The 13,873-nt window shown below is 30.8% G+C and overlaps 1 protein-coding gene across 1 annotated transcript; it reads right to left on the bottom strand.

Moving 5' to 3' along the window:
• Positions 1-807: 807 nt before the first annotated feature.
• Positions 808-8,443, bottom strand: LOC113863050 (U-box domain-containing protein 13-like). Its single transcript, XM_027496435.1, has 5 exons — positions 8,109-8,443; positions 7,682-7,798; positions 6,914-7,360; positions 4,930-5,209; positions 808-1,931 (listed from the first exon to the last, which is right to left on the bottom strand). The coding sequence occupies exons 1-5, from the start codon at positions 8,385-8,387 to the stop codon at positions 1,126-1,128; spliced, it is 1,929 nt and encodes a 642-aa protein (XP_027352236.1). The 5' UTR covers positions 8,388-8,443; the 3' UTR covers positions 808-1,125.
• Positions 8,444-13,873: the final 5,430 nt, after the last annotated feature.

A 13,873-nucleotide genomic window follows, 5' to 3' on the forward strand; every position in this document is an offset into this window, starting at 1 on the left:
CTCGACCGAATTAACATCCCTACATGAAATGAAATAAGAAAAGGGAAACTTTATTAGGAGGCATGCCACGCGTTCCCTTATTTATCCAAGAAAACAGTTGAGTGATGACTTAGTTGATGAAGATCATGCACGCATTGTGGAAAATGAAATGACTTTCAGACAGCAGCCACATACTTGGAAAATTAATCATGTTTCGAAGGGTTTCTATCGAGTTATTGTCTTCCTGATTCCCGGTCGCTGTAGTGCCAATGTATCTCTTTCCACATTATGCTAACTCACCTTTGTAGCACTACATAACCTTTATAATATGGTAACCCTTTTCTACCCATTTTCCTTTCTGGTTTTAACAATATCCAATACTTGATTAACTGTTTTTCATGATCGGTTTAGTTATGCTGGATCCTCCATGGTCCCAAACATTGCAAGGAAAGTTATTTGACATTACGCAATGGCTTCCTTTTTTCAATTTCAACATCATGGCTTTTTTTTTTCTCAAATACATTCATGTAAGAATAGTGACATCAGCCAAAACAAAAAAGAGACCGTGTTATTCAGGTATCCTAACCAGGAATAATGAATCACGTAACCCATCCTCCCATTATCAACAATGATTTTACTAAATCTTTGTGGAAATCGACATCGAGACTTGTCTATTTCCTGAGATGACCTGCATCACAAAAATTCCACTCCCGGAAAGAAAGGGGAAAATAATATTATATTGCAACCATTTGGTCCAAGATTGTGAATTAAACTTTCCACCGAAAGACAAGAATCTAAAGCACAAGATAGACAAGGAAACATGGGGCTAAACAACTGTTAAAGACATTCCATTGCAAAAAAGAACTGCCAGTAGGCGTTTGAGATGAAAAAGTATACACAATTTTTTCTTCTGGGAAAAAAATCAATATTGCAACTGTGTCGAACAGCCACCTAACACATCTTACCAGCCTTGCAGCACAGGTGATACAATTCAACAAAATGATTGGTTGAGTAAAATGGAAATTTCCTTTTAACTAAAAAATAAAAAGGAAATATTGGGGATCCTATACAAGTAATCTTTTGTAAATCATATCCTTGATCACTATTTATGCCAGCTGCTGCAACTTAAAAAGGCAACAGAAGCACCTAAAATCTAGTTGACAGTTTCCTAGTGTATTCACAATGGTCTCCTATCAAGCCTAGAAGTTGGGCAGCTTTTCGCTTGCCCCTTTCTGAACCATTTTCTGCCAGGTCCAAGAGAGGATTGATCAACCCAAGTGAACTAACAATTGATAGATGTAGAGGATCGGCACTGCAGAGGTGCACTAACACTGAAGCTGCATTCTCTTTATTCCTAGAAGATCCATTATCTATTAACTCCACCAAAGTGGGCACAACATTCATAGATCCAATTTCTGCTTTTCCATCCGGATGGTTAACTACTACAGCCATGATTGCCAATGCTTCATCTCTCATCTCCCCACCAGGTTTAGTTAGCATTTCTATCAACTTGGGAACAATACCGGCTCTAATTGCTCGTCCTTTGTTCCCTTGATATAAACACAGGCTGAAAAGTGCTGTTGCGGCATCCACTTTCCCTCTTTGGCTTCCCTTGCAAAATAGAGTAACTAATGCCTGGATTGCTCCAGATGCACCAATTACCATTTTGTTCTCCTCCACCACAGAGAGACTGAAAAAGGTGGCTGCTGCGTTCTCCCGAGCTTCCATACTACCATTTTCTAGCACATGAAGGATACCTGGCACAGCCTCTGAGGCCATGATGCATGCTTTATTATCCTCATAGATAGACAAGTTCAGTAGAGCAGTGACTGCATGCTCTTGGGTGCCAGCATCAGGTACATAAAGGAGATCAACAAGGAGGGGTATAGCACCAGCTTTAGCAATCAGCATTCGATTTTGACCATTGTTCTTGGCAAGAAGTCGCAGCTCCCCTACAGTAAAATGAGGATAAAGAATGTTTCTATCAACAGATCATCATTAGGAAATACTAGGATGGAGTTTTGAAAGATCCCTACAAAAGCATTGTTCTCACATTAAAAGGATATCAAAAAGCAAAGCAAAATTCTGCTTCAAACAAAATTAAGATCCCTTCATTGGTAAGATTGAATTGTGTAGACAAAAACGTCAAGTTTGATTCTGCTAAAGCTCATGGCATATACTGGACCTTAGAATGAGTGAGCATCCCCTCACCCTAAACTTTTATTCACCCAAAAACAAGATCCCTTCATAAATTCAACTGCTAAACATACATATTGGATCTGTGCATATAGCTCACATAATTTATTCACCAAGAATAATTAAACTTCCATCAGCATTAAACCTTCCATGGTGTTCACCCAGCAGTTGAAGTGTGTGCATCATTCTTGAATCGATGAAAAAAAAGGGTAGCAATTTGGAGAATTGATGCAGTCTCGGATGAAATCATATGAACAAAAAATTTGTACTGTATAGAAGTGCTTAAAACTGGGAAAATTATAAAGAAGATAACACTAAGAAGACTAAGTAGGCAGTTACCAGACAAAAGCCAACGCTTTTGAGAGGTAATGTCAATCATTAGGCATGAAAAATGGGAAAGCGCAGATACACAAACATGCCAAGGGGAGAAAAAGGAAAGAAAGAGATTAAGATCAAGTAAAATCCAAGAAAGATGGAAAAGTTTTGTAAACTAAGTAGGATATCAAGGAAAGATACAAGACTTATTTCTGATGTTTATTTAATGATGGACATAAAAGAATACGCTTGAGGAGTTTTAGCACCAGAAAGCATGACCAAAATAAGAAATGAAGATGAATAAAAATGTAGTCAGACAATATACTTAAGAAAACATTAGGAGAAACCATTGAGAAGTATCTTGCTCTAACCTCAAGTGATTTCAGGTGGTTTTTTTTTTTTTATTATAACCCATTAATTCTTTATATTTTGAAATATATGGATTATATTTACTACTACATTTTACAGCAGCAGTAATTTCACAGTACCAAAGTTTTGTCTGGTGCTCAGAGGATTACTACACAGCAAAACATAAGCCTTACGATCAAATCATCTTAATGTTTTGGTTTAGATTTTGGTGAGGAATAATTGTAACAATCTAAAGACCATAATAATTGTTACGAGGTATTTTACTTATCTTCCTATTTCTTTGCTTTCCTTATAGCTTTAGTAGTAGTAAAGTCTTAATACCGATAATGCACAAATACTTCAAAATTGGCAACATATTCATATTGTACTGTTACCAGATACTCAATACACATATATGCTTGCTTCAATATCAAAACCTGATTGTTTTATCAAGAAACCTACTAATATACATTTTTTCTTTGGATAATAAAAGGATTATTATCATAACTTGAATGTAATACTTTTGTTTAAATCTAATTATGCAATATATGGTTGCTTCAATATCAAAACTTGATTGTGTTATCAAGAAATCTATTAATATATATATTTTCTTTGGATAATAAAGGGATTATTATCATAATTGAATATAATATTTCTGTTTCAATTTGATTATGATAATGCTTTTTGATAAATTTTTAAGAGGTTAAAGACTAATAAACCAATACAAATACCAATTATATTAAAAATAAATAAATAAAAAATTAATAAAATATAAGCAAGTTATAACAATAATTATATTTTACATAATATATTTTGTCATACCCATCTCCTAATTCTTTTAAAAATTATCATATTTATGTATCATATCACACCACACCCAATAAGTAATATGGAGATGATAATAAACCAATACAAATACCAATTATATTAAAAATAAATAAATAAAAAATTAATAAAATATAAGCAAGTTATAACAATAATTATATTTTACATAATATATTTTGTCATACCCATCTCCTAATTCTTTTAAAAATTATCATATTTATGTATCATATCACACCACACCCAATACTTGTATTAGTACCCATGCATCATAGCTTAATACCAAATCGATTATGACTTATTCTTAATTAATGCCAAATGAATTATAGGTCTGTTTAAGATGTAAGTTGTAACACTCTTTCCTAGAGAAGGATAGCAGCATAATGCATTCTTATTGATTGTTTAGTATGATCAAACCCTTAACCTACATGCAAAGCCTATAGTTATTGCTTTGATGCTTATTTTTTTCATCTTATCTTCTGCTTCATCTTTTATTGATTTTTGTTTTTACCAACTTCAAACATCAAATTTCATTGGCAAGCATCATAAAAAAATTGTCCCCTCAAATCTTTAGTTGATTGTTGCTTCAAATTTGACCAAAACAGCCAGCAATCTTATCCCTTAAACCACAATCTATTGCTTGCAAACACCTCCTGCCTTCAACTACGCTCAATAACCTTTCAATATGCCTATATCAAGCATTAATCAACTAAACAAAATCTTAAATTTAATCTATGAAACCCAAATCAATGTTCTCCTACACCAAATGAAAGAAGAATTCTCATCCATCAATGGTTTAAGAGATTTTGAGAACACTAAAAGATCGTATGACCATAGGCTATACTAAAATTTGTTGGGAATCAATAACAATTCCAAACTGTCTTCCATTCCAAAAGTTAGATTAAGCAATGAGGATTATTTCAGTCTTATAAGGAGTATTAATATCATATTCCTAGTCAATGTAGGCACCTTAACACAATAAATCACAGCAAGGACTAAACATTAAGATTATGAAGTTTATAGGACGGAACATATGTAAGCAACTCAACATCATAATTGAATCTACTCTACTACCATACTAGAAATGCATTAGATTTAATTCAACCCCAAAATCTAATCAAGGGGGAAGAACTGTCCAAGTTCTATTAGGAATATTTTGACTATATTCTTATGTGATATCTTAACATTCATGTCCGGTAGCATGCATGCACATGTACGTGTAAGAAAGAAAGGAAGGAAGAGAAGAAATGTGTTTGATACAATGCTTACCTGCTGCCAATCGCTGATTGTCAATATCATTAGAAGCAAGTTTGTTCATCAAGATATCAAGATCTATTAACTCAGAAGATCCATCAGATGCTGTCTTACAAAGTCGTAAACTTCCTAATCTTTTAGGTGATTCCACTCCATTAGCCTCACACCAATTTGATATCAGACTGTATAAAACATGGTTAGGTATGAGGACACGGCTGGAAAGAATCTGCCTAGTCTTGGGACATGTTTCATGCCCTGCTGCAAGCCATTTCTTTATGCAAGATCGTTCATATGTCTACAAAAAGAGCCAAGATAACATAATTAAAAAGGTTCTAAATATGGACAAATTCTAAATTTCTTACTAGTCCATGCTCAAGTATTCAAAACTTTTTGTTTCTAAAAGTATTGCTATCAATTTACCCAAGACTAGGGGTGCACTTTTTCATCGAATTTTTAAAATCCACTATTTTTCATCTAGTTTTTCTCTTTATGCATGGACCGCCTCAAAACAACAATCACATTAATGGCTAGTTCTGCCACTACCCAAAAACTCCACTCCATCCCCAACATGTGCACACACACAGAGAGAGGAAATAAGAAAAAAAAAAAAAACACCAGCTCAAACATTGGATCCTGTACGAAACTGAAGCGAAAACCCTAAGAAGATCCAATGCCCTGCAGGAGGATGGGAATTGGGAAAGAGTTCTGTGAGTTTAAAGCTTGATTAGCATTAGTGTCTCAAACTTCCAGTAGTTTACATTTCATAATGCTATATAACTCTGCAATACTACAGAAAAATATATTCTAGTCTTGAACATACTTCTGGATAATATCATAATATTTTATACTTCATTCCCTCTTCCAAAGAAGGACTAAATATTAGATAAGTCAATAAATTTCATGCTGAAATAAATCTCCCAACCCCAACTGCTGTTCTAATTACCCATGTTGAGCCACATGCTCAATGATAGCAGGGCTCTCATAGACTTTAAAACATAAAATAAATCCAATGTATATTCTACCAAGACATCAAACTATTCTTTTTAAAAAATGAATAAATTCAACAGATTTTAACACATTGTCTTAGTAACATTATATTTCTCTTACTTTCAAAAGGAAAGGAGAAAAAGAACTTTTTTTTACTAAGTATTTCCAGCAATAACTTCTATGTTCCTTAGCATACAAAATAAAAAGAATCTTTTGGTCTCCAAAGTATACTTATTTATTATATAGAAAACTCAATCTTCAAAAGATATAGGTTGTTTTCGTTTAACTGCATCAAATTATTTTATACAATATATTAGCATAAAAAATGCTTATAACTAAAGCAAATTATGCAAGCTATGATCATACATATCTAAATGCTAATATTATAAGCAACATTACAATGATGTGTATCATCTAACTGTTGATATTACCAGTATCACACGATAACATCAAATTTACTACTTAGTAAATAACGTAGCAATACATGAATAAAGACAACCAACTAAACATTTTTCTATGACCAGTACGCAGCTGCTTTTCAAGAACAATTTTAATAGCAGATAAACCTCAAATATAGATTTTTTATTTTTTTATTTTGTGATTACTTATTCACGACTCACAAGGTACATTGATCCTTGATCCAGCGTACTTGAATTTTTACATAATTTTTTCCAAAAACTATGTTCTCCAGTTCCCTTCAAGCAGTTTTGTAACAAGCATCATTCTGGGTTACTGATTGCTGCTTACAATCGCATATTGTAAAGACATAGGGATCACATTATTTCTTAATGATAGAAAAAGGAGCAGAACCAAAAATTGCTCATAAGTTACCACATAAGTATACAAGTAACTATAAACCATATACCAAATAAACACATGTAAAGGTACCAATAACAAGCAACTTTGGTTTCTACTTTTCATGCCAATAACCTAAATATACCAGTAAGTCATAAGACCTTCTACGCTTTTATCACACATATAAACAATTAAAAAATAGATATCAAATACAAACCTGCCCTGTGCAAATGATAACAGGATCTTTCATTAGCTCTAGAGATATTGGGCATTGAAACTCATCAGGTACAACCAGTGATTGCGGACATAGTTTCACATATGGCTCATCAGTATGAGGGAAATCCTCACTTGTTGACACAACATTGTTTCCAGATTTCATCACCAAGAATTCTTCAAATTTTTTCAGCACTATAGACATATCGTGTATGCTTTTCTCAAAAGGGAAACCCCTGTCTACTACCATCTTCTGTAGAGCGAGTGACTCTTGTTTGATGTCATCCACATGGGTAAATTGTAGCTTTTCACAGATTAAACATAGTTCAGCAGTTTCAGTATTCACATCATAGCTCTGGTTGAAAACGGGCAACAAGTGCTCATAAAGCTCAAGACCTGGTGGATCAAACTTCTCTTTGGCTCTTCTAAACTGCGCAGTCACAAGCGCAACCTGAAATGATAATAGAAGCAGATAAACAAGACATTAAAGTCCAAACACAGGAAAGGTAGCAAGTGGTAACAAAAATTGAAATTAACAACTCACTACAAAGCGAAAGACCAAAACACCAAGGTAAACCACATTTCTTCAGAGACATTTGAAAGAGACTTATCATATATTATATAAACACTTGAGCAAGTGTTTAATTAAGTTTATAAAAGTGACTTATGACTCTCTATAAACTCATTTTTATCTTATTTCAATAAGTTTCACATTGAAATAAAGCACTTTAACGTTCTTGTTGGCGTAAAAGTGTCTAAAGCAAACATTCACCTGTTCCTTAACTTCTTCAGAAATATCAAGTTCGTCAAAGGAAATCTTGCTTATTCCACGTTCAAAACGAACAGCAACATCAGTGAATTTGCACTTAATTTGCTCTCTCTCCAGTATCTGCAATTACAATCAATTGTTATACTAATAGAACTAAGGGCATGTTTGGGAATACAGATTAATTAGTCGTCTATTCAACAAACTCATTTTTCAAAAAGCCTTGTCCTATAAATTTAACCATAAAATTTTTAGAGTAACCTCATAAACTATACTAAAAAATTAAAATAAGCTGAAAAAATTTATTTGGAGCTAAAAAAATTATTTCCATAATATTTATGTAAGCTTTTACAAACGCTCCCCAACTCTATAATGAAAATTTAAATAAATGACAAAAAAGGAAGAATGTAAATTGAGATTTAAAACAACGAACCATGAAAAGCTGGCTTCCTTGGGAAGCGAAATGGAGCAATTCCTTGGCCTTGAGGAGAGCTTCATGGAGCGAATCAAGAGCGTCGTAAACGTCGTGGCTCAAAACGACGTCGTTCTGTAGTTCTTGAAAGAGAGGTGTGAGGAACCTTATTCTGCGAGTGAGGTCCCAGCATCGCCTCTTGATGACGGTCTTGAAGGAAGGGATTTCGGAGATTTGGGTGGCGATGCGGCTCAGCTTCTGAAGCATCCGTGAATCCTCGCTTTCCGCCATCGACGACATGGACGGAGAACACAATACTGTGTGTTTTGATTGATTGGGTCCCACTCATCCAAATCAGGTAGCTGCTCTTGGCGTTGATATTTAAATAGAATGGTCCTCTAAATTACCGGAGAAAATAAAATAACATGAAAATAGTTTGAATTTTCAGTTTTAAATATTTTAAAATAAATAAAAATTATTATTATTGGAATTTTCCTTTTATCTGGAACGAATAGTGACTATTAGGAGACAGAGTTCACTCCAACATGATTGTTCTCAATGAAGTATAATTAAAGTAATTCCTATATTTAAAATATTTTGTCAAGATTTTTACATCTAAAAGATAAAAAAGTATAATATAATATTAATTTTTAATGACTCAATAAAATTATTTTAAAAATACTTGTGAGATGAATAACTTTATTTTTTTATTATTTATATTATTTCTCTTAATTATTATAAAAATATTAAATATGTTTTATCTTTATAATATTAGTAAATATATATTTTTTATTTTAAAAATTAATAATTTATCCTTTAAAATTGAATTTAAAATAAAATTCTATTTTAAAAAAGATAAATTAATATATTAATCATTTAACTTCATTTAGTTTAGTTCTGTGATTTATTTTATTTTATTTTAATATTTTAACTTTTAAACGTATTTAAAAAAAAACATTTTATATTGACAATATTACCTCTGATAATTTTAATTTTTTATCTTTTTTTTCTTTATTAATTGTTAGTGTTAGTTTTTTTATTTCTTCTCTTCAACTTCAAGCACTTATACAACATTATTTCTATTTTCATTCGTGACATACATGTTTCTTTCACTCACTTTCTTATATATATATATATATATATTTGTCTTTATCAAACATTTAGAGCATGTTTGTTTTCATTCTCTCATTTTTATTTTTATTTTACTCATACACGCAAGCATTTCTATTTGTTCTGTTTTTACTCACCTTCATCACTACTCATTTTCTACTTACTCGAACATATATACTAATATAACACCCTGTGTGCAATTGCACTACCACCATTCATTGCCTCCAACTACGACACCAACATCTCAAGCACCCAACCACCATTTTTATTTAATGTCATCATTAAGCATGCGGTAACAATAGAGAAAAACATGACTGAACAGCACCCAAAGAAAAAAGAAATTAAAAAATTAATAGAAAAATGACATTTAAAACTTACAAGATTAAAATGAAACAGAAAATAAAGTTAGAAAACTAAAATAAAATAAAATAATGTTAGAGAACCAAACTAAAATAAAAATAAAATAAAATTAGAAGATTATATACTAATTGTCAAAATAAAATATTTTTATACTTTTATATTTTTTAATATCATAATTTTTTGATAAAAACTCACTTTTGAATATTTAAGTTCAGTAGTTAAAATTAATAAAATATTTCTTAATATTTATTTTATAAAATATTATATAAGCTATTGGTAGAATAAGTAAACAAAATATATATTAAAGTTTCTTAGCTGGGTCAATGGTTAGTACATACCAACCTCTCTTCCTCTTAAATGCAATACATAAATTTTTTAAAAGAAAAATAATCTATTTTCTCTTATTTATTTATTTTCTTCCTTCAATCCCTTTTCTGTCTCTCTTTCTCTATTTGATTATTCTAGCTTTCACTCCCATTTTCAACAACAATGGTCATGCACAAGCCCCTTAACTATGCTACCATATTGTACAAGTTCTACGATGTTAAAAGGCTTTTTTTTTTTTTTTGAAATCACATTTGTTTTATTCTTATCTCACTTGTGTCTTTCAACTATTTTGTGAAAAAAAAAAAAATCAAATTATGTTCCTTCACTTGTTTTATGCTCAAAATATAGTCATCCAACAATTGTGAAAACATCCAACTAAATTTTGAAAAATTAATTCCTTTAGTATTTTTTTTTCTTTTTTTTTCACATGTCATCTATTATTTATCATCTTTTTTTATTAGATTTCTTCTCTTCTCTAAAATTTTATTTTTTTATTTCTTAATTTTTTTCTTTCTTTCTTAAAAATGAAAACAGTAAATAATTTATAAAAACTTAAAAAAAACAATATATAATGTACGATGATAGAAAAAAATAAAAAAAAGAATAAAATTAATATTTTTAATAAAAATGAATTATTTAAAATTTAATAAAAAATTAAAGAATTAAAACAAAGTGAAAGAGTAAATTGATTTTAACATTTGAATTGAAAAAAAAGCACTAATTTACCGAAATAGTATTACAGTAATTGACATCCAAAGAGACGCCCTACACTGAATTGTTTGTCCTTGGACCGTACCAATTTAATTGATGCCACGCTGTTATATTTTTAAACCCAATGCTAACACACTGTTTGGTTCCTATTTATTTGCGCATCAAGTTATAGTGAGTGGAAATGCACCAGCAAAACCATTAAGAAAATGGAAAAAAAAAAAAAACACTACGTTATTATATTATGCGGCTTATATGAAAAAACTTCTTAATACTAAAATAAGAGAATTTGGGGTTGTTAAATTTTAAAAATAGCAATGATATTTTTTAAAATATATATATATATATATATATATAATTTTTTCTCATCCAAAAAACTCTCGTGACGTTTTTTTACCAATGAAAATAATTTTATTATTCCAAAAATACTAATGAAATCTTTTATGTTTTAAAAATATTATTTTTTATTATATTTAATTAAGTGTAAAAATCACATAAATTAATGTAAACTTAACAAATAAATTTAAAATTAAGTGTGATAAAATTATATTATTATATTTAATTATTTATTATAAATTAAAGAGAAGATTAAGTCATCAATTAGTATCAACTTAATAAATAAATTTGAATTAAGCATGAAAGAAATTTTAATTATTTATTGTGAAAATAAATTATACATGATTAAATTATATTATTCTATTTAGTTAAGTGTAAAATGGTAAATATTATAATAAAGCAAATAAATATGAATGATAAACAATGTTATAATATATTTTTATATATCAACATGGATAAAAATCATATAAATAGTAATATCTACTTTATTAAAGTCTTAAACAACATTATTTGTTTTTTTTTTTTTATTGATCATCAAGGGACTATATTTATTAAGGTATGAGTAAAAAATAAACATGTGTAAAAGAAAATTCTTTCATCTTTCTTTATTGTCACCAACATCTCTCGAATTCAGAACTTTTATAGTTTCATCTTTTACAACCATATGTCTTGTAGCTTTGAACTCTACTAAATAAGTAAATGTAGATGTGACTAAGCTACCTTGTTTGAGTATGTTCCATGAGAATAGTAGTATGGACTATTCATAACTTGGAGAGAATATTGATTAAGCAATAACCTCATAATATAGTATGACAATAAGTCTATAAAACAAATTTATGGGTCAAAAGCTAAGAATACAAAGAAAGACAAATCTTTTTGTGATCACTGTGACATTCTTGATCACACAAAGGATAAATGTTATAAGTTGAATGATTATCTCGCAAGTCCCAAGAGATTCAAGCCTATAAGAGTCTCCAATAAAATTGTTCATCTTGTTTCTACACAATAAACCCAACAGCTATGAAGCCTAGATATGTTAAAATAGTCAAAGTACCCATGTCAGACACGTACTGATACCAATACATGTTTGATACGTCTAGAAATGTATCCTAAAAGTATCAATAATTTAATTTATTTTTAAAAATTAATTTCTAACCTGATACAACTTAGATATAACTGGGATACGATTCATAATCACCTAATATGACTCTAATTCCATAGTGATAATGAGTGATGGAATTTTTGTTTTGAGTGTGTATGATGGCAGTCAAAGCAACGTCGACAACCTTAAGCACCGCCTTCGTCACTGCTAGGGCTTCATTGTAGCAATAGTTCTTAACTTTGTTCCTCTTCTTTGGACTTTAACAACAATTTTAATCGTTGTTACTCTATTCCAGTTGTACTAAAATCTCACAAACTTGCTCTTTTTTAATCTCCTATTTTCTATTCATTTTACAGCAATAGGTAAAAATGTTATTCTTGCATTTTTTAACCTCTGTGTTTGTTGACAAAAAATGAGTTATGGTACTGAGTCTAATTTTAAAATTCTAAAGTAATTTTGGTTTATTAGAACTTCAAAATGATCACGCTCCACTTTGGGCATTTGTCACTATAAAGATAAGCTAAGAGATGGAGGAGGCAACAAGCTATGAAGTTGTAATTTTTGTGAGAAAGTGGTCAAAAGTTCATACTCAAGAGTGAAAGCACATTTACTTAAAATTTATGGTGCTGGTGTTGCTCTTTGTCCTAAGGTCACTGCTGGGTACTTGGCTGATTTGAAAAGAATTTGTGAAAAAGCTAAGAATAAAATTAAGTCTAAAACTATCCCACTACATTCAACTCCCGCAACCTTATCCCAAAAAATATTAAAAAAAGGAAGTGGTGCACTAGAAAGGGTTTTCAATATTGATGAAAGGAATTAACTTAGAGCAGAGATAGCAAGAATGTTTTCTTCAGCTGGCTTATTGACACGTGGTCGCACACGGGTCAAAATACACCTAATTACTATAGTACGAGGTAAGCAACTAGGGTCGTTTCTCAAAGAATCACAAGGACGAATTAATTTATTTAGGGAGTATATAAGACGGGGGATTTGTTTATAAAAGAAACAAAAAACGCAACTAATTATAATTAGAATGAAGAGTGAACAGAAATTGAAATTCCAATCCAAGAATTAAGAAGAACAATGACTACTCTATTACTGGATTTTTAAGAGAATACATCAACAAACAATTCGGTAATTAATAATAAATCCGAATGAAACCTCAATTCGAACTCAGCTTTCACACGAAAACCTTCATGCATTCGATTAACACATAATCACTTAAAGTTCAGAAAACTCTAAAATCTAATTGAATTGTGCCAATTTAATTTACCAATGTCATTATCGTATTTTTCAAACCTGAAAATCCAATTCATATTCCTTAAAACTAAATTACATACATCAATCGAATAATACGTAATCAACTAGATGCGTAGTCATCAATCCAAACAAATAACTTCAATTCAAAAATATAATTAGCAAAAGGAGAAAATAAGGAAGAGATGAAACTGAATTTGTTATTGAATTTATGCCAATGTGAGACCAATCCTCAAAAGTATCACGTCCCTTTTAATCCTTGAATTAGATGGAAATATAAGCCTCCATGAATGGAGGGAAAACAACAAGTCGTAAAGGTGAGAGGGGCTGAGAGAGAGAGGAAGGAGAGGGAGAGAGAGAGAGAGCAAAATTAATTTCAAAATTCTCCCTCAAAATTCTGTTTGTAACATTCTTCTATTATTTCGGCTATGAAAACGACCTTGTTTTGACTGGTGAACAATTGTATCCTTGAATGTTAGCTTCAAAACATCACTAGAATGGGCTTAATCAGATGTCTATGGACTGAGATATGGCCCAAATACTACACCTTGCTCAAGATCCGCGACTACACCGCTTCAGTTCACTT

Source organism: Abrus precatorius, unplaced genomic scaffold (genome assembly GCF_003935025.1).
Source record: "Abrus precatorius isolate BTA unplaced genomic scaffold, Abrus_2018 Scaffold3, whole genome shotgun sequence".
NCBI lineage: Eukaryota > Viridiplantae > Streptophyta > Magnoliopsida > Fabales > Fabaceae > Abrus > Abrus precatorius.